This window comes from Carassius auratus, chromosome 22 (assembly GCF_003368295.1).
Source record: "Carassius auratus strain Wakin chromosome 22, ASM336829v1, whole genome shotgun sequence".
In the NCBI taxonomy this organism is placed as follows: Eukaryota; Metazoa; Chordata; class Actinopteri; order Cypriniformes; family Cyprinidae; genus Carassius; species Carassius auratus.
In genome coordinates, this window is record NC_039264.1 from 16,804,923 (window position 1) to 16,819,586 (window position 14,664).

Genomic DNA, 14,664 nt, shown 5'->3' on the forward strand with positions numbered 1-14,664 from the left:
GTGGAAGGTGGAAAAGGGACACAGAGGCAGGGAAAAAGAAAAAAAAATAAGCAATCTGGGTGACAGAGCTAAATGACATAAGGGAAAAATGTGGATTTAATAATAATAATAATAATAATAATAATTGTTTATTTATGTTTATTTATTATTTGTTCTTTGACAATGGTGAAACTGTTGAGCAGGCACTTGAGAGGATGCCATGAAACCTCCCAGCGGTCCCAGCAACCATGCAGATACATCAGTGAAAGTGAAAGTGAAGTGACATTTAGCCAAGTATGGTGACCCATACTCAGAATTTGTGCTCTGCATTTAACCCATCCGAAATGCACACACACAGAGCAGTGAACACACACACTGTGAACACACACCCGGAGCAGTGGGCAGCCATTTATGCTGCGGCGCCCGGGGAGCAAGGTGGTAACTCTTGCTCCAGGAGAGATACTGTCTCGTGATGTCAGCTGTCTGTGCTCGACCCAGAAGCACTTACAATGCGAGTGTTGGATCACAAATCATTTCAGCTTTGTTAAGAAGGTGCCAGATGCTGTGTCACAGAGGCAAACACGAATCCATTGGGAAGACCCAGAGGTGCTAGGGCAGTGGTGTGTCCTCACATATGATAAAGATTTGATCCAGTAATAATACTTGTGATGGATGAAACGCATGTGCAAATAAAATGCATGCACCGTGTCGGGCCAGACCACTTGCCTTTCTTTTATGAAGTCAATTCATAAATTCTTTGAAAACCTCATACAGTGTTTATTTAATGCATGAAAATCACATAAATGGCCTTTGGTTTATGAGGACACTGAGATGTTCTCATAAACCCAAGTGTTTTCATAATGTTGGGGAGGTTAATTTTGCACAATAATGCACGTAACCAGTCGATTATTTAATTTTTTTATAATATGTCCCTTATGAAGTTTTTGTTTTATTGACAAGCCTAATATAAATTAAATTGTTTTTCTGTGACACTGGAAAATACATCAAACAAAAATGTCGTTTTTGAAAGAGAATAAAAGGAAAAGGTTCCTAACTTTTTGTACCTGAACGTTAATATTTAGCCTTTAATCTCACACAATTACTCATGATTTGTTTAAACATATATTTCAAAAAGAACAAAACTCTGAATACATACGTTTCATTATCTGTTAAATTGAACGGGACTTTTATTTTGGCTTGATGTTGTGACGTCATAAGTCTGCGCCGCGCTCCTGCTTCTGTATTTCAGATCAGCGAAGGTTTGTGATTTTAAACGTTTAAAATAATGACATATAAGCTGTTATAGATTTACAGACAATGTAAAGTTACTATTAATGAATGCAGCTCTGCTCTATCGTGTCAGTAAAGCTCAGATGAATGAGTAAAAGACTCGGTTTATAATAAACACCAGTTCAGACGCTGACAACAAATGATGGAGAAACTATTCGAGTGACTTTATTGAAATGATTCAGTTATTCGCGATGTCAATAAAAAGTGTTAAATTCAACGATAACAACAAACACAAATGTGGTGTAATGACAACTTCTACGAACCAATTATTAAATTTAACACAAATTATTAAATAGACTGCCAAATATAAAAGACAATTATGAAGTGTCTGTAATTTCTTAATTCTTGTATTAAGACGTTAGTGTTTGTATTAACGTTAGTGTTGCTGTTTCTTGGCTTAAGGTGAATAACTCTCTCTCTTTTACAAGTGACTGACTGAAACTGTTCAGTTGAGAGTTAGTTTGGGTTTATTATTCTTTCTGTTAATTATTCTCATCTTAAACAGATTGTCCGCACACAGAGAAACAAACACTGGTGAAACAGCTGAGATTCATGACACACGGTTATAAAGATGGCCTTTATTAAAGAGGAGACTGAAGAAGTGAAGATTGAAGAAACATTGAGTCTGAAACAAGAAGATACTGAGGAACAAACAGGTTTGATTTCATTCTCAAAGTTGAACACCTTTTGATCCTTGACCTGTTAGCCAGCAACCCCCCCATTTTGGGATTCACAGCTGAAAGTGCACTACTTAACTTAAAATTGTAACAGTTCCTTACTTTAACACACACAAATTTGGTGTCTATGGAAAGAAGATCCTTTGGGCTGTACGTTTTATCTAGAGTTTACCACAGTTAATAATGCTTAAAACTATGAGAAATTATAGACACTGAAGTGCCTTGAAATTTTTTTTTTTTACCACACTGAGTTTTTTTTTAAATTTGATATAAAAATACATGAAATCAGTCCTGGAGCAATCTAGAAAAGTAATGGGTTGAAAGTCACATGTCTCATGAGTTTCTACTTCAAATGTGTAGGAGATACAATGAAAAATGAGATTCCTGCAATCAATTTTCTGAGCTATGTCTAGCCCCCCCCCCCCCCCCCCCCCCAATATAAGAAAAAAATATTTACCAACTGTATTGAAGGCTTCAACTATTTTAGTCAATTATAAAACACTAGACAGATATTTAGAAATCATAAGTGATTTATTTGAGCACTAAAAAAAATACAGTTATAAAAATGTGAATAAGAAAAATAAAAAAGATTTAACTTTGTATGGCAATTACATAACATCCTGGTATTGCTAAAAATGCAGCATTTACAATGAATTACAATGAAAATACGTGCTAATGGCCAGTTATAGAGATGGTAATAATACAAATGCGCCATAAAGTCACTAAATCACAGTCTATTAAAATAGATGGAGTTCACATCGATAGCCATGATTACACCGTAATAGCGAGCTGATTTGCGCATAAACAGATGGTAATCATACAGATACATTCACATTCAACATAATACACGGCCACACATATATACATTTTTTTTTTTTTTTGAAAAATAAAATAAAGAAAAAGGCGATCGCTAAGTTCTGCCTCCACAGGTGCGTCAGAGTGCGCCACGAGCCGTCACGAGAGAGCGCCAGAATTTAAGATAAACAATCTTCCACCTATATTTAACTTTTTTTTTTTTTTGGTGGACCATCTCATTCTGTTTGTGACACCGTACTTTACAAAACCATGCCATTTTTTTTACTACCAAGATGCATTCTCTGAGCTTGAGTTATTCCTTAACCGACACAAACAATTCTGTCCCTGAAGAACTGAAATGTAAACAAAGGAATAATCATCCATATTGCTTCATTGGACTAAACGTGCTCCATGAGATGTTGTTCAGTGGACCCTTACCTTCCTAACTAAACCAAGATTTACAGCTGTGGATGTGTTTATGACAAATCTGGTATATACTGCATTTTCATTCTTCATGTTTTGAAGTGTACTGCTTATACAAATCTAGCAAATACATTCTTTAAGTTAAGAAGCTTTCCATTGAAAAACAGCGATTTGGAGTTATTTGAGTCAAAGATGTGTTCGTCATAGTGTGGGCCCCATCACCCTCCAAACCTGATTACTCCATCAAGAGGTGATCCACCTGCTGGTTCAGGAGGAATCCACCGTTGACGTCATCCTAGGGTGCCCGTGGTTGGAGCAGCATATTCAAGTCATCTTGTGGAAGACTGGTGAAGTCCTGAAGTGGGGCGACTCCTGTTTCCAGGGCTGCATCACTGGTTATCCTATCCCAGCCAAACTATCCCCAGCATCTCTTCCTTTATGTACCACCTCCATTGAGAGCCCGGTGGACAACCAATCCATCTCCATTCCAACCTGTTACACCCCCTTCAGTGACGTATTCTGCCCCAAACGGGCCTCCAAGCTGCCTCCACATCGGCCGTGGGACTGTGCCATCGATCTGCTTCCGTTGGACTGTGCCAATCTCTGTCATGGACTCCATCTGCCACAGATGCTTTCAACTCCCTCAAGAGGGCCTTTACGACCGCTCCACTACTGGTACATCCTGACCCCAATCGACCCTTCGTCATAGAAGTCGATGCCTCTACCACTGGAGTGGGAGCGGTCCTGTCACAGAGACAAGGAAATCCCAGTCGCCTCCACCCATGTGCCGCCTTCTCTCGGAAGCTCAACCTGGCGGAGGTGAATTACGACATCGGCAACCGTGAGCTGCTGGCCATTAAGTTAACCGTGGAGGAATGGAGTCATTGGCTGGAGGGAGCCAAACACCCTTTTCTAGTCCTCACAGACCACAAGAACCTTGAATATTTGCGGATCGCCAAAAGGCTGAATCCGAGACAGGCCTGCTAGGCGCTATTCTTCACCCGCTTCCACTTTTCCATCTCATATTGCCCAGGGGCCAAGAACGTGAAAGCTGACGTCCTGTCTCGGTGTCACGGCCCCGAAGAAAACCTAGAAGAGCCTGAAACTACACTTCCTGAGAAAATCATCGTCAGCCCCATTACCTGGTTTGCAGAGGCCCTTCCTTCCTCCAATCCCGCTACCATCATCCCACCCAGGTTGCCCACCGGGACACCAATACACCCCCAGGACAAGGCGCACTCCACTCATTCACTCCGCTCACACATCTCTTGGCACTGGTCACACAGGGGTCAATGAAACCCTCTCATTGCTAAGAGAACGCTTCTGGTGGCCCAACATGGCTTCTGACGTCAGAAGGTACGTGAACTGATGTACAGACTGCGCCATCTCCAAGAGTCCACGCCATCTACCATCAGGCAAGCTCCACCCTCTGCCCATCCCTAATTGCCCATGGTCACACCTAGGGGTGGACTTTATCACTGAACTTCCTCTTTCCGACAATAATACCTGCATCCTAGTCATTGTTGACCGATTTTCTAAATCATGTCGTCTTCTCCCTCTGAAAAGGTCTGCCCACTGCCATGAAAACGGCCGAGATAATGTTCAACCATGTCTTCAGATACTTCGACATTCCAGAAGATATCGTCTCCGATAGAGGTCCCCAGTTCATCTCCCGGGTATGGAAAGCATTTCACTCACTCCTAGGTGTGGCCATCAGTCTGTCCTCCAGTGAGCGAGGGGGTCTGGGACGCAGCTCACCACCAACTGCAATGGGCCTTACGTAGGCGGATGACAGCCAACCTTCGCCGATCTGAGGCCCAGGAATACCAACCTGGTCAGAAGGTCTGGCTGTCCACCCGGGACATCCACCTGCGCCTACCCTGCCACAAGCTGAGTCCCAGATTCATTGGCCCATTCACCATCTTAGAGCAGATCAATCCGGCCACTTTCAAACTCAAACTACCACCTCAGTACCGGATTCACCCCACTTTCCATGTGTCACTCCTCAAGCCTTACCATCCCTCTGTTTCTCCCTCCACTGAACCTGGCGCAGATGAAGACCCCCTCCACTCCTCCTTGAAGATGGTGCTGCCTACGAAATTCCAGACTTCCTAGACTCCCGGCGGCGTGGTGGACAACTTGAGTACCTAGTGGACTGGGAAGGATGTGGATCGAGAGGAACGCTCATGGGTCCCACGCAACGACATCCTGGATCCAAACCTACTAAACACCTACCACTCCAATCAACCCTGGCTGGCTCCTAGAGGAAGAGAACGTCCACTACGTCGTCGGGATCCTCGGCCATCAGAAGCGGGCCATGGGGAGGGGGGTACTGTTACAGACACGCCAGGCTCCACCTCCTACCAATCACAGCGCACTCCCTCACCTGAATTAATAATCACTCCCACCTGATCCTCATCCACCTGCAATCACCTCAGCACTACAAATACCACATACACGCACTCAGTCAGCATCCGGTCTCATTCGCGACAAGGTCTTACCTGTATGCTAATTCTAAGGACTAACTCTATCTCTACTTACCTCTCTCCAGCGATCTCCAGAAGCTCCCAGTCTTCATCGTGCGTGTGTGTGGTACACCTTCTTCCTTCAGCGTCAAAACCCCTCCTCAATGGATCCATTCTTCACTGCCTCAGCACCATCACTTCACCCAGCACTTCTCGCTGTGCCTCAATAAACTGTTTCTGTTACTTACAGCCTCCTGTCCTGGTATTCCGTAACATATATTAGCGTAGCACACAATCTTTTGGATCTAATGTAAGTATTTCCCACATCCAAGTTCCAGGTTATAATATGCAAAAGTCTAAGCATTAATCTCCTAGTTTTACAATAAGTAGTGAAACCCACCCAAAATAAAGTTTTAAACATCTAAAAATGTAAAATTTTTCAAAATGGCTGCCAAACAGTGTGCACACTTGGAGACCCATATATGTGCAATGATCAGATTGACTTAAAATTAAAGGAGGTATATAGTAACAAAACAATAAGTTAGGATATCAAGTAAGATAATCATTTTGTCTTTTTATGATTTGATCTTACAAATGGAAGCGTGCTCAATGGGTACGTGAACTTAATATATACATTTACCATATACATAAGCTATTTTATAACAGATCCTACAGTACAACTTACTGAAATGTCTAGTGTAATCACTCATTCTGTGGCAAATACCAGAAAACGTATAACTTGTGAACATTTCAATTAAAAACAGTAGCCAGTAATATTAATTTCTCTCTTGTTGTTCAGTTGTGGTCCAATTAGGATCTGATCAGTGTAGAAATTGCATTGCCCCTCTTCCATTGATTGGATGGCCGGGTAAAAAGTGACAATGACAAGCGCTGTGTTTTAATCAAAGCAGTTTTTCAAATCTCAGCTAAAAAACAAATGACCGAAAAATTATTTCTGCTCGGCCTTTCATGAAATATGCCCAATAACTTTATTTATGGTGCACTTTCAGCTATACAACTTGACAGATGGCTTACATTCACATATACAGTTGAGGCCAAAATTATCAGCCCCCCTTATGAAATTAGACAAAACTCTTGATTTCTCCATGGAAATGACCATTAACATCAAGTGTTTTATAAGCCCCTTTCACACTGCCATTCCGGCAAATACAGGGGTAAAGTGTTCCTGTAATTGTTCCCTGGTCGCTAGATTTGGCACTTTCACACTGCCAGTGATGACCCGGTATATGTGCGTGCTTTCACACACAACCCTTGAAGATCCCGTAACGACACGTGACATCAGCGCGTGACGTGTAATGTACGAGTCAACAACGCTTGGCACGTTATACTTTAACTGAAGCAAGCAAACGATCGCTGAGTCAGCGCGGAAAGTGAGGAACTAACTGATCTCTGCTTCACTACAGTTTGCACATATGTTTTCGTCGCAAATGTTTATCTTCCTTCAAAACAGCCGGTAAAAGAGTTGCGCGATAACGCGCGTCATCACTTCGATACGGAATTAGATCTGGCTTTTGTTCACACAGCGCTCGTTCCGGATCGATTACCGCAATGTTACTATGTCCCCGACCCTGGTTCGATTCGGTAATCAATTCCGGGAAGTTGTTGCTTTCACACAGAAGGCGACCAGGCAATGTTACGGGAATATTGCGGGTCCGACGTGCAGTGTGAAAGGGTCAATAGTGTGTTTCCAAAATAACAAAGACAAAATGTCCACTAAGTTAAATTAGGATATTTAATTGAAATAGTGAGTTGAAACAAGAAAGGGCAAAAATGAAACGTCCAAAATGCCCCCTGGTCATTAATAGTCAATAGTGTACCCTTTCTGAGCCACAACTGACAACAACCTCTTGAAGTAGTTATTTACTAGGTTGGAAAAAGATATTGGGAAAAATATCTAAAGGATATTAGCCAATTCTTCCATTGGTTTCCAAGCATGGACATTCACTTTGATGATTCGCCATAGATGCTCAGTGGGATTGAGGTCTGTGCGGGCTACTCCAGAACCCTGGTTTTGATATCTTTTAGGAACTGTTCGACCAATTTCCATGTATTCTTTGGGTCATTGTCTTGTTGGAAGTCCCAGTGACGACCTAAGGCTAGACTATGAGCAGATTTCTACATATTATTCCTCAAAATGTCAAAATAATTTTCTTTTTTCATGAGGCCATGGACCCGAACAAGGCTCCCTGGACCTGAGGCTGCAAAACAGCCCCACAGCGTGATGCTCCCACCACAATATTTAACTGTGGGAACTGTGTTCTTAGGGTTGAAGGCCTCACCCTTTCTTCGGAAACATAAGCAACATCCATGTGCCCAGACAGTTCCAGTTTAGTCTGATCAGACCAAAGCACAGACTCCCAAAACTGATCTTTACCTTTCAAATGTGCATTGGAAAACATCAGTCTGGCTGTGGTGTGCCACTGTTTGAGTAAAGGGGTTCTTCTGGGATGATGGCCCTGAAGCCCACCACGATTCAGACCCCTCACAACTGTGTTCCTTGAAGCATCAACTCCAGAATAGGCCAGGTCAACAACAGTCATCTTGGCAGATGTCTGGGTCATCTTGCAGACATGTCTGACTATTTTCCTCTCCAGACTTCTTAAAATCTTGTGCTTATGACCACGCCCATGTTTTTCTTACAGAATTTGTTTCCTTGTATTTGGTGATGATGCAACGTACAGCGGCTCTAGACACTGTGAAATGCTTGGAAATGGCAGTATAGCCTTCCCCCTCATCATGAACCTAGACTATCTTCTTTCTGAGCTCAAGACTTATTTCCTTTGTCTTTGACATGGTGAGTTATAGTAGACTCTCTCAATAATGTGTTCGAGTGACCTGTTCCTTGGAGTCCTTTTATGATGATTGAATGCTAAGGTGATGTTAGGAAGCCAATTGACTGCGCAGGTGTGGTTTGAAAACTGATAGATTAATTTAGGTGCGTTTCGAAAGCAAAAATTCACATGGGGGCTAATATTTTTGACCACCCCATTTTCACTATATTTGAAATAAAGTAAGCCTAAAAATGTATTTTATATTCCAAAATGTACCAATAACTACTAAATGGCACTGGTGAGTGTTTGAGTATATTCAGTTTTATCAATGCTGCAAACATTGGAAAGATCTTTAGGAAAATGTTACAAAATTCCTGGGCGGCTAATAATTTTGGCCTCAACTGTAGCTACATTACTTGCTTCATGGTCCAGCTCAGTGTGAACTATATAAGTACTTTTAATTTAATACCCAAGGGTCAACCATGCCATGTGTAAATACAGCCATAATTGCATCAATGTGCTTTGTGAACATATAAGGTGCTACTGCCAGGCAGAATGGAAGTTCTCAAAACTGGTACACTATGCTCCCAAAAGTTAACATGAGGAACGTCCTGTGGTCTTCTACAGTCTAAATGAGAAAGTAAGATTCCCTAAGATCCACCACGACAAACCATGGTTTGGGTAAATGGTGGCTGGGCCAAAAAATGTTGACAACCAAACTTAACTTAAGGCCAGGACACACCAAGCCAACTTCAATGAATTAGCAGCAACGGAAGCAGACAGTGTTGTTGCCTTGTGTCGGCAGCAACTGAAATAAAAAGCTGTACTTGAACACAGCACTCAGAATACAGCCAACTGCAAACAAACACATGCTTCCTGTGCCTTTATGAGATGTAGCTCTCAGGAGCTTTTAAAAGTTCTTATTCATCATTCAAAAGGAGAAACTGATATGCAAAGCAGCTTTTGCTAACAATTTTGAATATCAGTTATGTTGATAACTTTAAGGGTTAAAAAATTATGTCATTACCCTTGTGTTGTTTAATATTCTTACATATAAGAGATCCTTGTAACTTCGAATTATTGTGATTGAACCACTGTTGTCACATTTTCCTTGCTACGTTTCTGGACTTTTTGGAACATTTCAGTTGCATTGACAGTTAGACAGCTCCAGATTCCATCGAAATATCTTAATTTATGTTCCAAATATGAATGAAGTAGTGATGGGAAGTTCGGATCATTTTACCGACTCGGACTTTTGAGTCTCATTCAGCAAAATGAACGAATCTTTTTTCGAGTCATTTCGTTCATTTCGTTCATTTTAGCAAAATGTTATTAAAATATTCAGTGCTACCTCCCCAACACATCTAGTACTTACGCAAACGTTGATCACACTACAAACAATACAAAAATAAAATGCTATGAGATAAAGAAAAAAATACTCATTCTTTACCTGGGTCTTCAGTCTGTGATTAGCTCATCTCACCTCTTATCTGACAAGAAGTCTTCGGGTTTAAGTCATTCCTTAATCACGTGACAGCCCCATACGCAAAACTAACGCGGTCTTGAGCCGGAAAGAGAATTGATTAGTTCTTCTCATGAGTCTTTCGGGTCGAGTTTGACTCGTTCCTTAATCACGTGACAGCCCCATACGCAAAACTAACGCGGTCTTGAGCCGGAAAGAGAATTGATTAGTTCATCTCATGAGTCTTTCGGGTCGAGTTTGACTCGTTCCTTAATCACGTGACAGCCCCATACGCGAAACCAATGCGGTCTCGAGCCGGAAAGAGAATTGATTAGTTCATCTCATGAGTCTTTCGGGTCTCGGGTCGAGTTTGACTCGTTCCTTAATTCACGTGACAGCCCCATACGCAAAACTAACGCAGTCTTGAGCCGGAAAGAGAATTGATTAGTTAATCTCATGAGTCTTTCGGGTCGAGTTTGACTCGTTCCTTAATCACGTGACAGCCCCATACGCGAAACCAATGCGGTCTCGAGCCGGAAAGAGAATTGATTAGTTCATCTCATGAGTCTTTCGGGTCGAGTTTGACTCATTCCTTAATCACGTGACAGCCCCATACGCGAAACCAATGCGGTCTCGAGCCGGAAAGAGAATTGATTAGTTCATCTCGTGAGTCTTTCGGGTCTCGGGTCGAGTTTGACTCGTTCCTTAATCACGTGACAGCCCCATACGCAAAACTAACGCAGTCTTGAGCCGGAAGGAGAATTGATTAGTTCATCTCATGAGTCTTTCGGGTCGAGTTTGACTCGTTCCTTAATCACGTGACAGCCCCATGCGCTATTTCTGACATTTCTGTCACCGTGTTTTTGTTACTGTTTGTTGAGGATCTGTGGTTTGTTATTATTTTATAAATAAATAAAACCCTGTTATAAATAAAATTTTGATTAATTTGTCTTCTTGACTGTCTATCGGTAAATAAACACTAGGCTATATAATAATATAATAATCCAAGCTTACAATAAAAAAGTATTTATAGACTAGTTTGTTCATTTTTACTCCAATTTTGAGTTTGCTGGTATAATAATTGCTTTTCCTAGGCAGACTTGACATATTGGTGTAATATATGTATAAGAAGATGGCTCAAAAAAGGACATAATGACATACATTAAAAGCAAATAACATTTTGAATTGAATTATTAATGTTAAAGACAAATGTTAAAGACATTAAGGTTATGATAACTTCAGCTTTAACAGTTTTAACCCAGCTCAGAGTGAGGAGTTTCAGATCCTGGTTCACTGCCAGTGCAGGGGCCATGTTTTGGGAAGACTTTGACGAGAGGGTAGCAAGCTTGAGGACTTCTGCTACCTCTTCTAAGACCTCAGATGCTATGATGGCCAACCTTGCAGAGCCACTCTTACCCCGCACATCAGACCCTCTGGCCTGGTGGAGGAGATGTTCACCAGTATACACAAGCCTTTCTGAAGTCACAAAGACAAGACTTTGCATTGTGGCCACATCCGTGCCATCTGAATTTTTTTTTTTCTACAACTGGGCAGATTATCTCAGATAGAAGAACTCACAGACTCAGCCCATCCAAGGTCAGGGAGCTTGTTTTTTTTTTTATAATGTAAACATGCCTTAAAGCAAGTCCTAAAAATATAGCCACAGTGTGTTATTTATTTTAAAGCTTATTTATTTTTATTTATTTAGAAAAAGACTAGCTTGTTGTGCAATATTTTTGTTGTTGTGATTTTAAAAGGTAATTTGTTATTGTTATAAGGCTCCATAGCTTTAGTATCTCTTAATTTTCATTTATTTTTTATTCAAATGGTTTAAAATTATTTTGGGAATAGCTTGTTGTGCAATATTTAGTTTTTCTTTTTTTTATATTGTACTTTTAAAGTTCATTTGTTAAGGTTATTAGACCCTGTGGCTTTATTATCTTTTAATTTTAATTTCATTTTTAATTATTTACATTTTTATTATTTTACTTTATTTTGGAATAGTTGTCCTCTTTGTTACAAAGCTTTTCTGTAATAAACAATAAACAACTATTCAAAAGTATGTACAGTGTTTTTAATGTTTATAAAATGTCATATGTTACAAAAGTATGGTTTACACAGACAATCTGATTTAATAACTGCACAACTAAACAAAAACAAACAAACAGACAGAAAAAAGATCAACATTTTAAGCATAACCAACTCTTTATTTCCACATTCAGTGTTATGGAAGAGTACCACCATGACAGAAATTAAAAACAACAATTTGAAACCAGAAATGCATCACGTTACTGTAAGCGTAAATAATACTAATAATAAATAAGTACTACGCACCCATTTTGTAAGGAAAGTTGTAAATGAACTAATTACTCTAGCCAATGTTGTCACGCAGTACAAAAGAACGAAAAACCCGAAGAACCGAAAGATGAAGTATTCAATTATCTGCATTCTTTTACTGTCAGTGTCTATGGTTTTAGCGTATGGGTCTGTCACGTGATTAAGGAACGACTCGACCCGAAGACTCATGAGATGAACTAATCAATTCTCTTTCCGGCTCATGCTGCATTGGGTTTAACGTATTGGGCTGTCACGTGATTGAGGAACGAGTCAAAAACCCGATAGACTCGAACTATGAACTAATCAATTCTCTTTCCGGCTCAAGACTGCATTGACTGACAGGTGAATTACTACTACTAGAACAGAACCCATAGAATAATGCGCATGCGCGACTGAACGAATCACTCCCCGAGACGACTCGTTCTTCCCGAGTCACATTAAAGATTCGTTCAAAATGAACGAATCGTTCAAGAACGACACATCACTAGGTGAAGGTTTTACACAGATGCTCACTAACAGCCTGACGTTGACCAATAGCTTGGTGTGTCCCAACCTTGTTTTGATGTCTGTTGTTTTTGTTATTACTAACTTAAATGTTTCTGTTTTAACCCTAGACCTGATGCCGCTGAAAGAGGAGTGTCAAGAATTTAATAAAAAGGAAGAACAAAATCTGTATGAAAATTTTGATTTCACAACTGGAGAAAAAACTTCTGGTTGCTCACTGACTGAAAAGACATCCACACAAAATGGAAGTCGCTCCTGCATTCAGTGTGGAAAGTTTTTCTCAAGCCATGCATACCTTGATGTCCATATGAGTATTCACAAAGGAGAGAAGCCTTTTACATGCAAACAGTGTGGAAGGAGTTTCACTGCCAAAGGAAGCCTTAACCGGCACATGATGATTCACATCGGAGAGAAGCAGTTCTCCTGCCAAGAATGTGGAAAAAGTTTCTCTAATAGGGGTCACCTTGAAGACCACATGAGTGTTCACAATGCAGAGAGAGCTTTCACCTGCTCTCAATGTGGAAAAGGTTTCAATCAAATAAACTTTCTTAAAAAACACATCATATATCACTGTGGAGAGAAGCCCTACATATGTCCACAGTGTGGAAAGAGTTTTAGACATAAAGCAACATTGAAAACCCATTTGAGAGTCCACACTGTAGAAAACCCATTTGTATGTTGTCAGTGTGGAAAGAGCTTCAGATATAAAGCAAGATTAAACAAACATTTGAGAGACCACACTGGAGAAAACATGTTCAAATGTGGTAAGTGTGGAAAGGGCTTCAGAGATAAAGCAACATTGGACACCCATTTGAGAGACCACACTGGAGAAAACCCATTCGTATGCGATCAGTGTGGAAAGAGCTTCAGATGTAAAGTAAATCTTACAATGCACAAAAGAGTTCACATTGTTCACAAACCAGATGGACCTGAAATGTCAGTTGCAATCCCATCAGTAGCACACTGTTTTCTATTAAAAAAGTAATATACTGTAGAAAATGATGCATTCTGGCCATTATCTTCCATTTTCTGTGATGGCAAATTTACTGGTAATTAAAGGGAACCTATTATGCCCTTTTTTTTTACTAGATGTAATATAACAGGCATCCCCAAAATGTGTCTGTGATTTCAGCTCAGAATACCCCATATATCATTTATTATATCACTGAGAATTACCATTTTTGAGTGGAAGCAAAAACATGCTATTTCTGTGCTTTTCTATGAAGCTTTTAAATGAGCTTCTCAGAATAAGGTTTTACCTTTACAGCTTATGTCTTGGATAGTCTACCAAAATAAAACGCATATTTGTTTTTGATTATCATGGGTCCATTCTTCATACCTCACTTAAAGGGTTAGTTTACCCAGATAGCAAAATTATGTAATTAATAATTTACCCTCATGTTATTCCAAACCCGTAAGACCTCTGTTTATCTTTGGAACACAGTTTAAGATATTTTAGATTTAGTCCGAGAGCCCTCAGTCCCTCCATTGAAGCTGTGTGTACGGTCTACTCTCCATGTCCAGAAAGATAAGAAAAACATCATCAAAGTAGTCCTTGTGACATCAGAGAGTCAGTTAGAACTTTTCGAAGCATCGAAAATACATTTTGGTCCAAAATTGGACAACATTTTTTTTGCTTGTAATAAGCAAAAAAATCTGCCAATGGAACAAGTGAAAATTATCTTGGTAAGATTTCTTGAAATAAGACATTAGCTTGTGATGCTCAAAAATAGTATTTTCCCCCTTAAAATTGGCATCGTTTTTGTTGTCATCCTGTTTGTTTCAAGTGTATTTAAACTAATTTTTAGTTCTATAATTGTTATACTGTTCTAGATTTAAGTCTACCACCTACTTGAAATAAGATTAGAAACTGGCATTTTGAGACAAAATGTCTTGAAGTTAGCATTCCTGACTCGTATTAGGCAGTGCTCTTTTGCCAT

The 14,664-nt window shown here is 40.2% G+C and overlaps 1 protein-coding gene across 1 annotated transcript; it reads left to right on the forward strand.

Annotated features, from left to right (window-relative positions):
* The first annotated feature begins 1,163 nt into the window (after positions 1 to 1,163).
* LOC113039838 (gastrula zinc finger protein XlCGF8.2DB-like) lies at positions 1,164 to 14,107 on the forward strand. Its single transcript, XM_026197950.1, has 3 exons — positions 1,164 to 1,238; positions 1,775 to 1,925; positions 12,835 to 14,107. Exons 2-3 carry the CDS (start codon positions 1,841 to 1,843, stop codon positions 13,707 to 13,709), a joined length of 960 nt encoding a protein of 319 aa, XP_026053735.1. The 5' UTR covers positions 1,164 to 1,238; positions 1,775 to 1,840; the 3' UTR covers positions 13,710 to 14,107.
* The last annotated feature ends 557 nt before the right edge of the window (positions 14,108 to 14,664 follow it).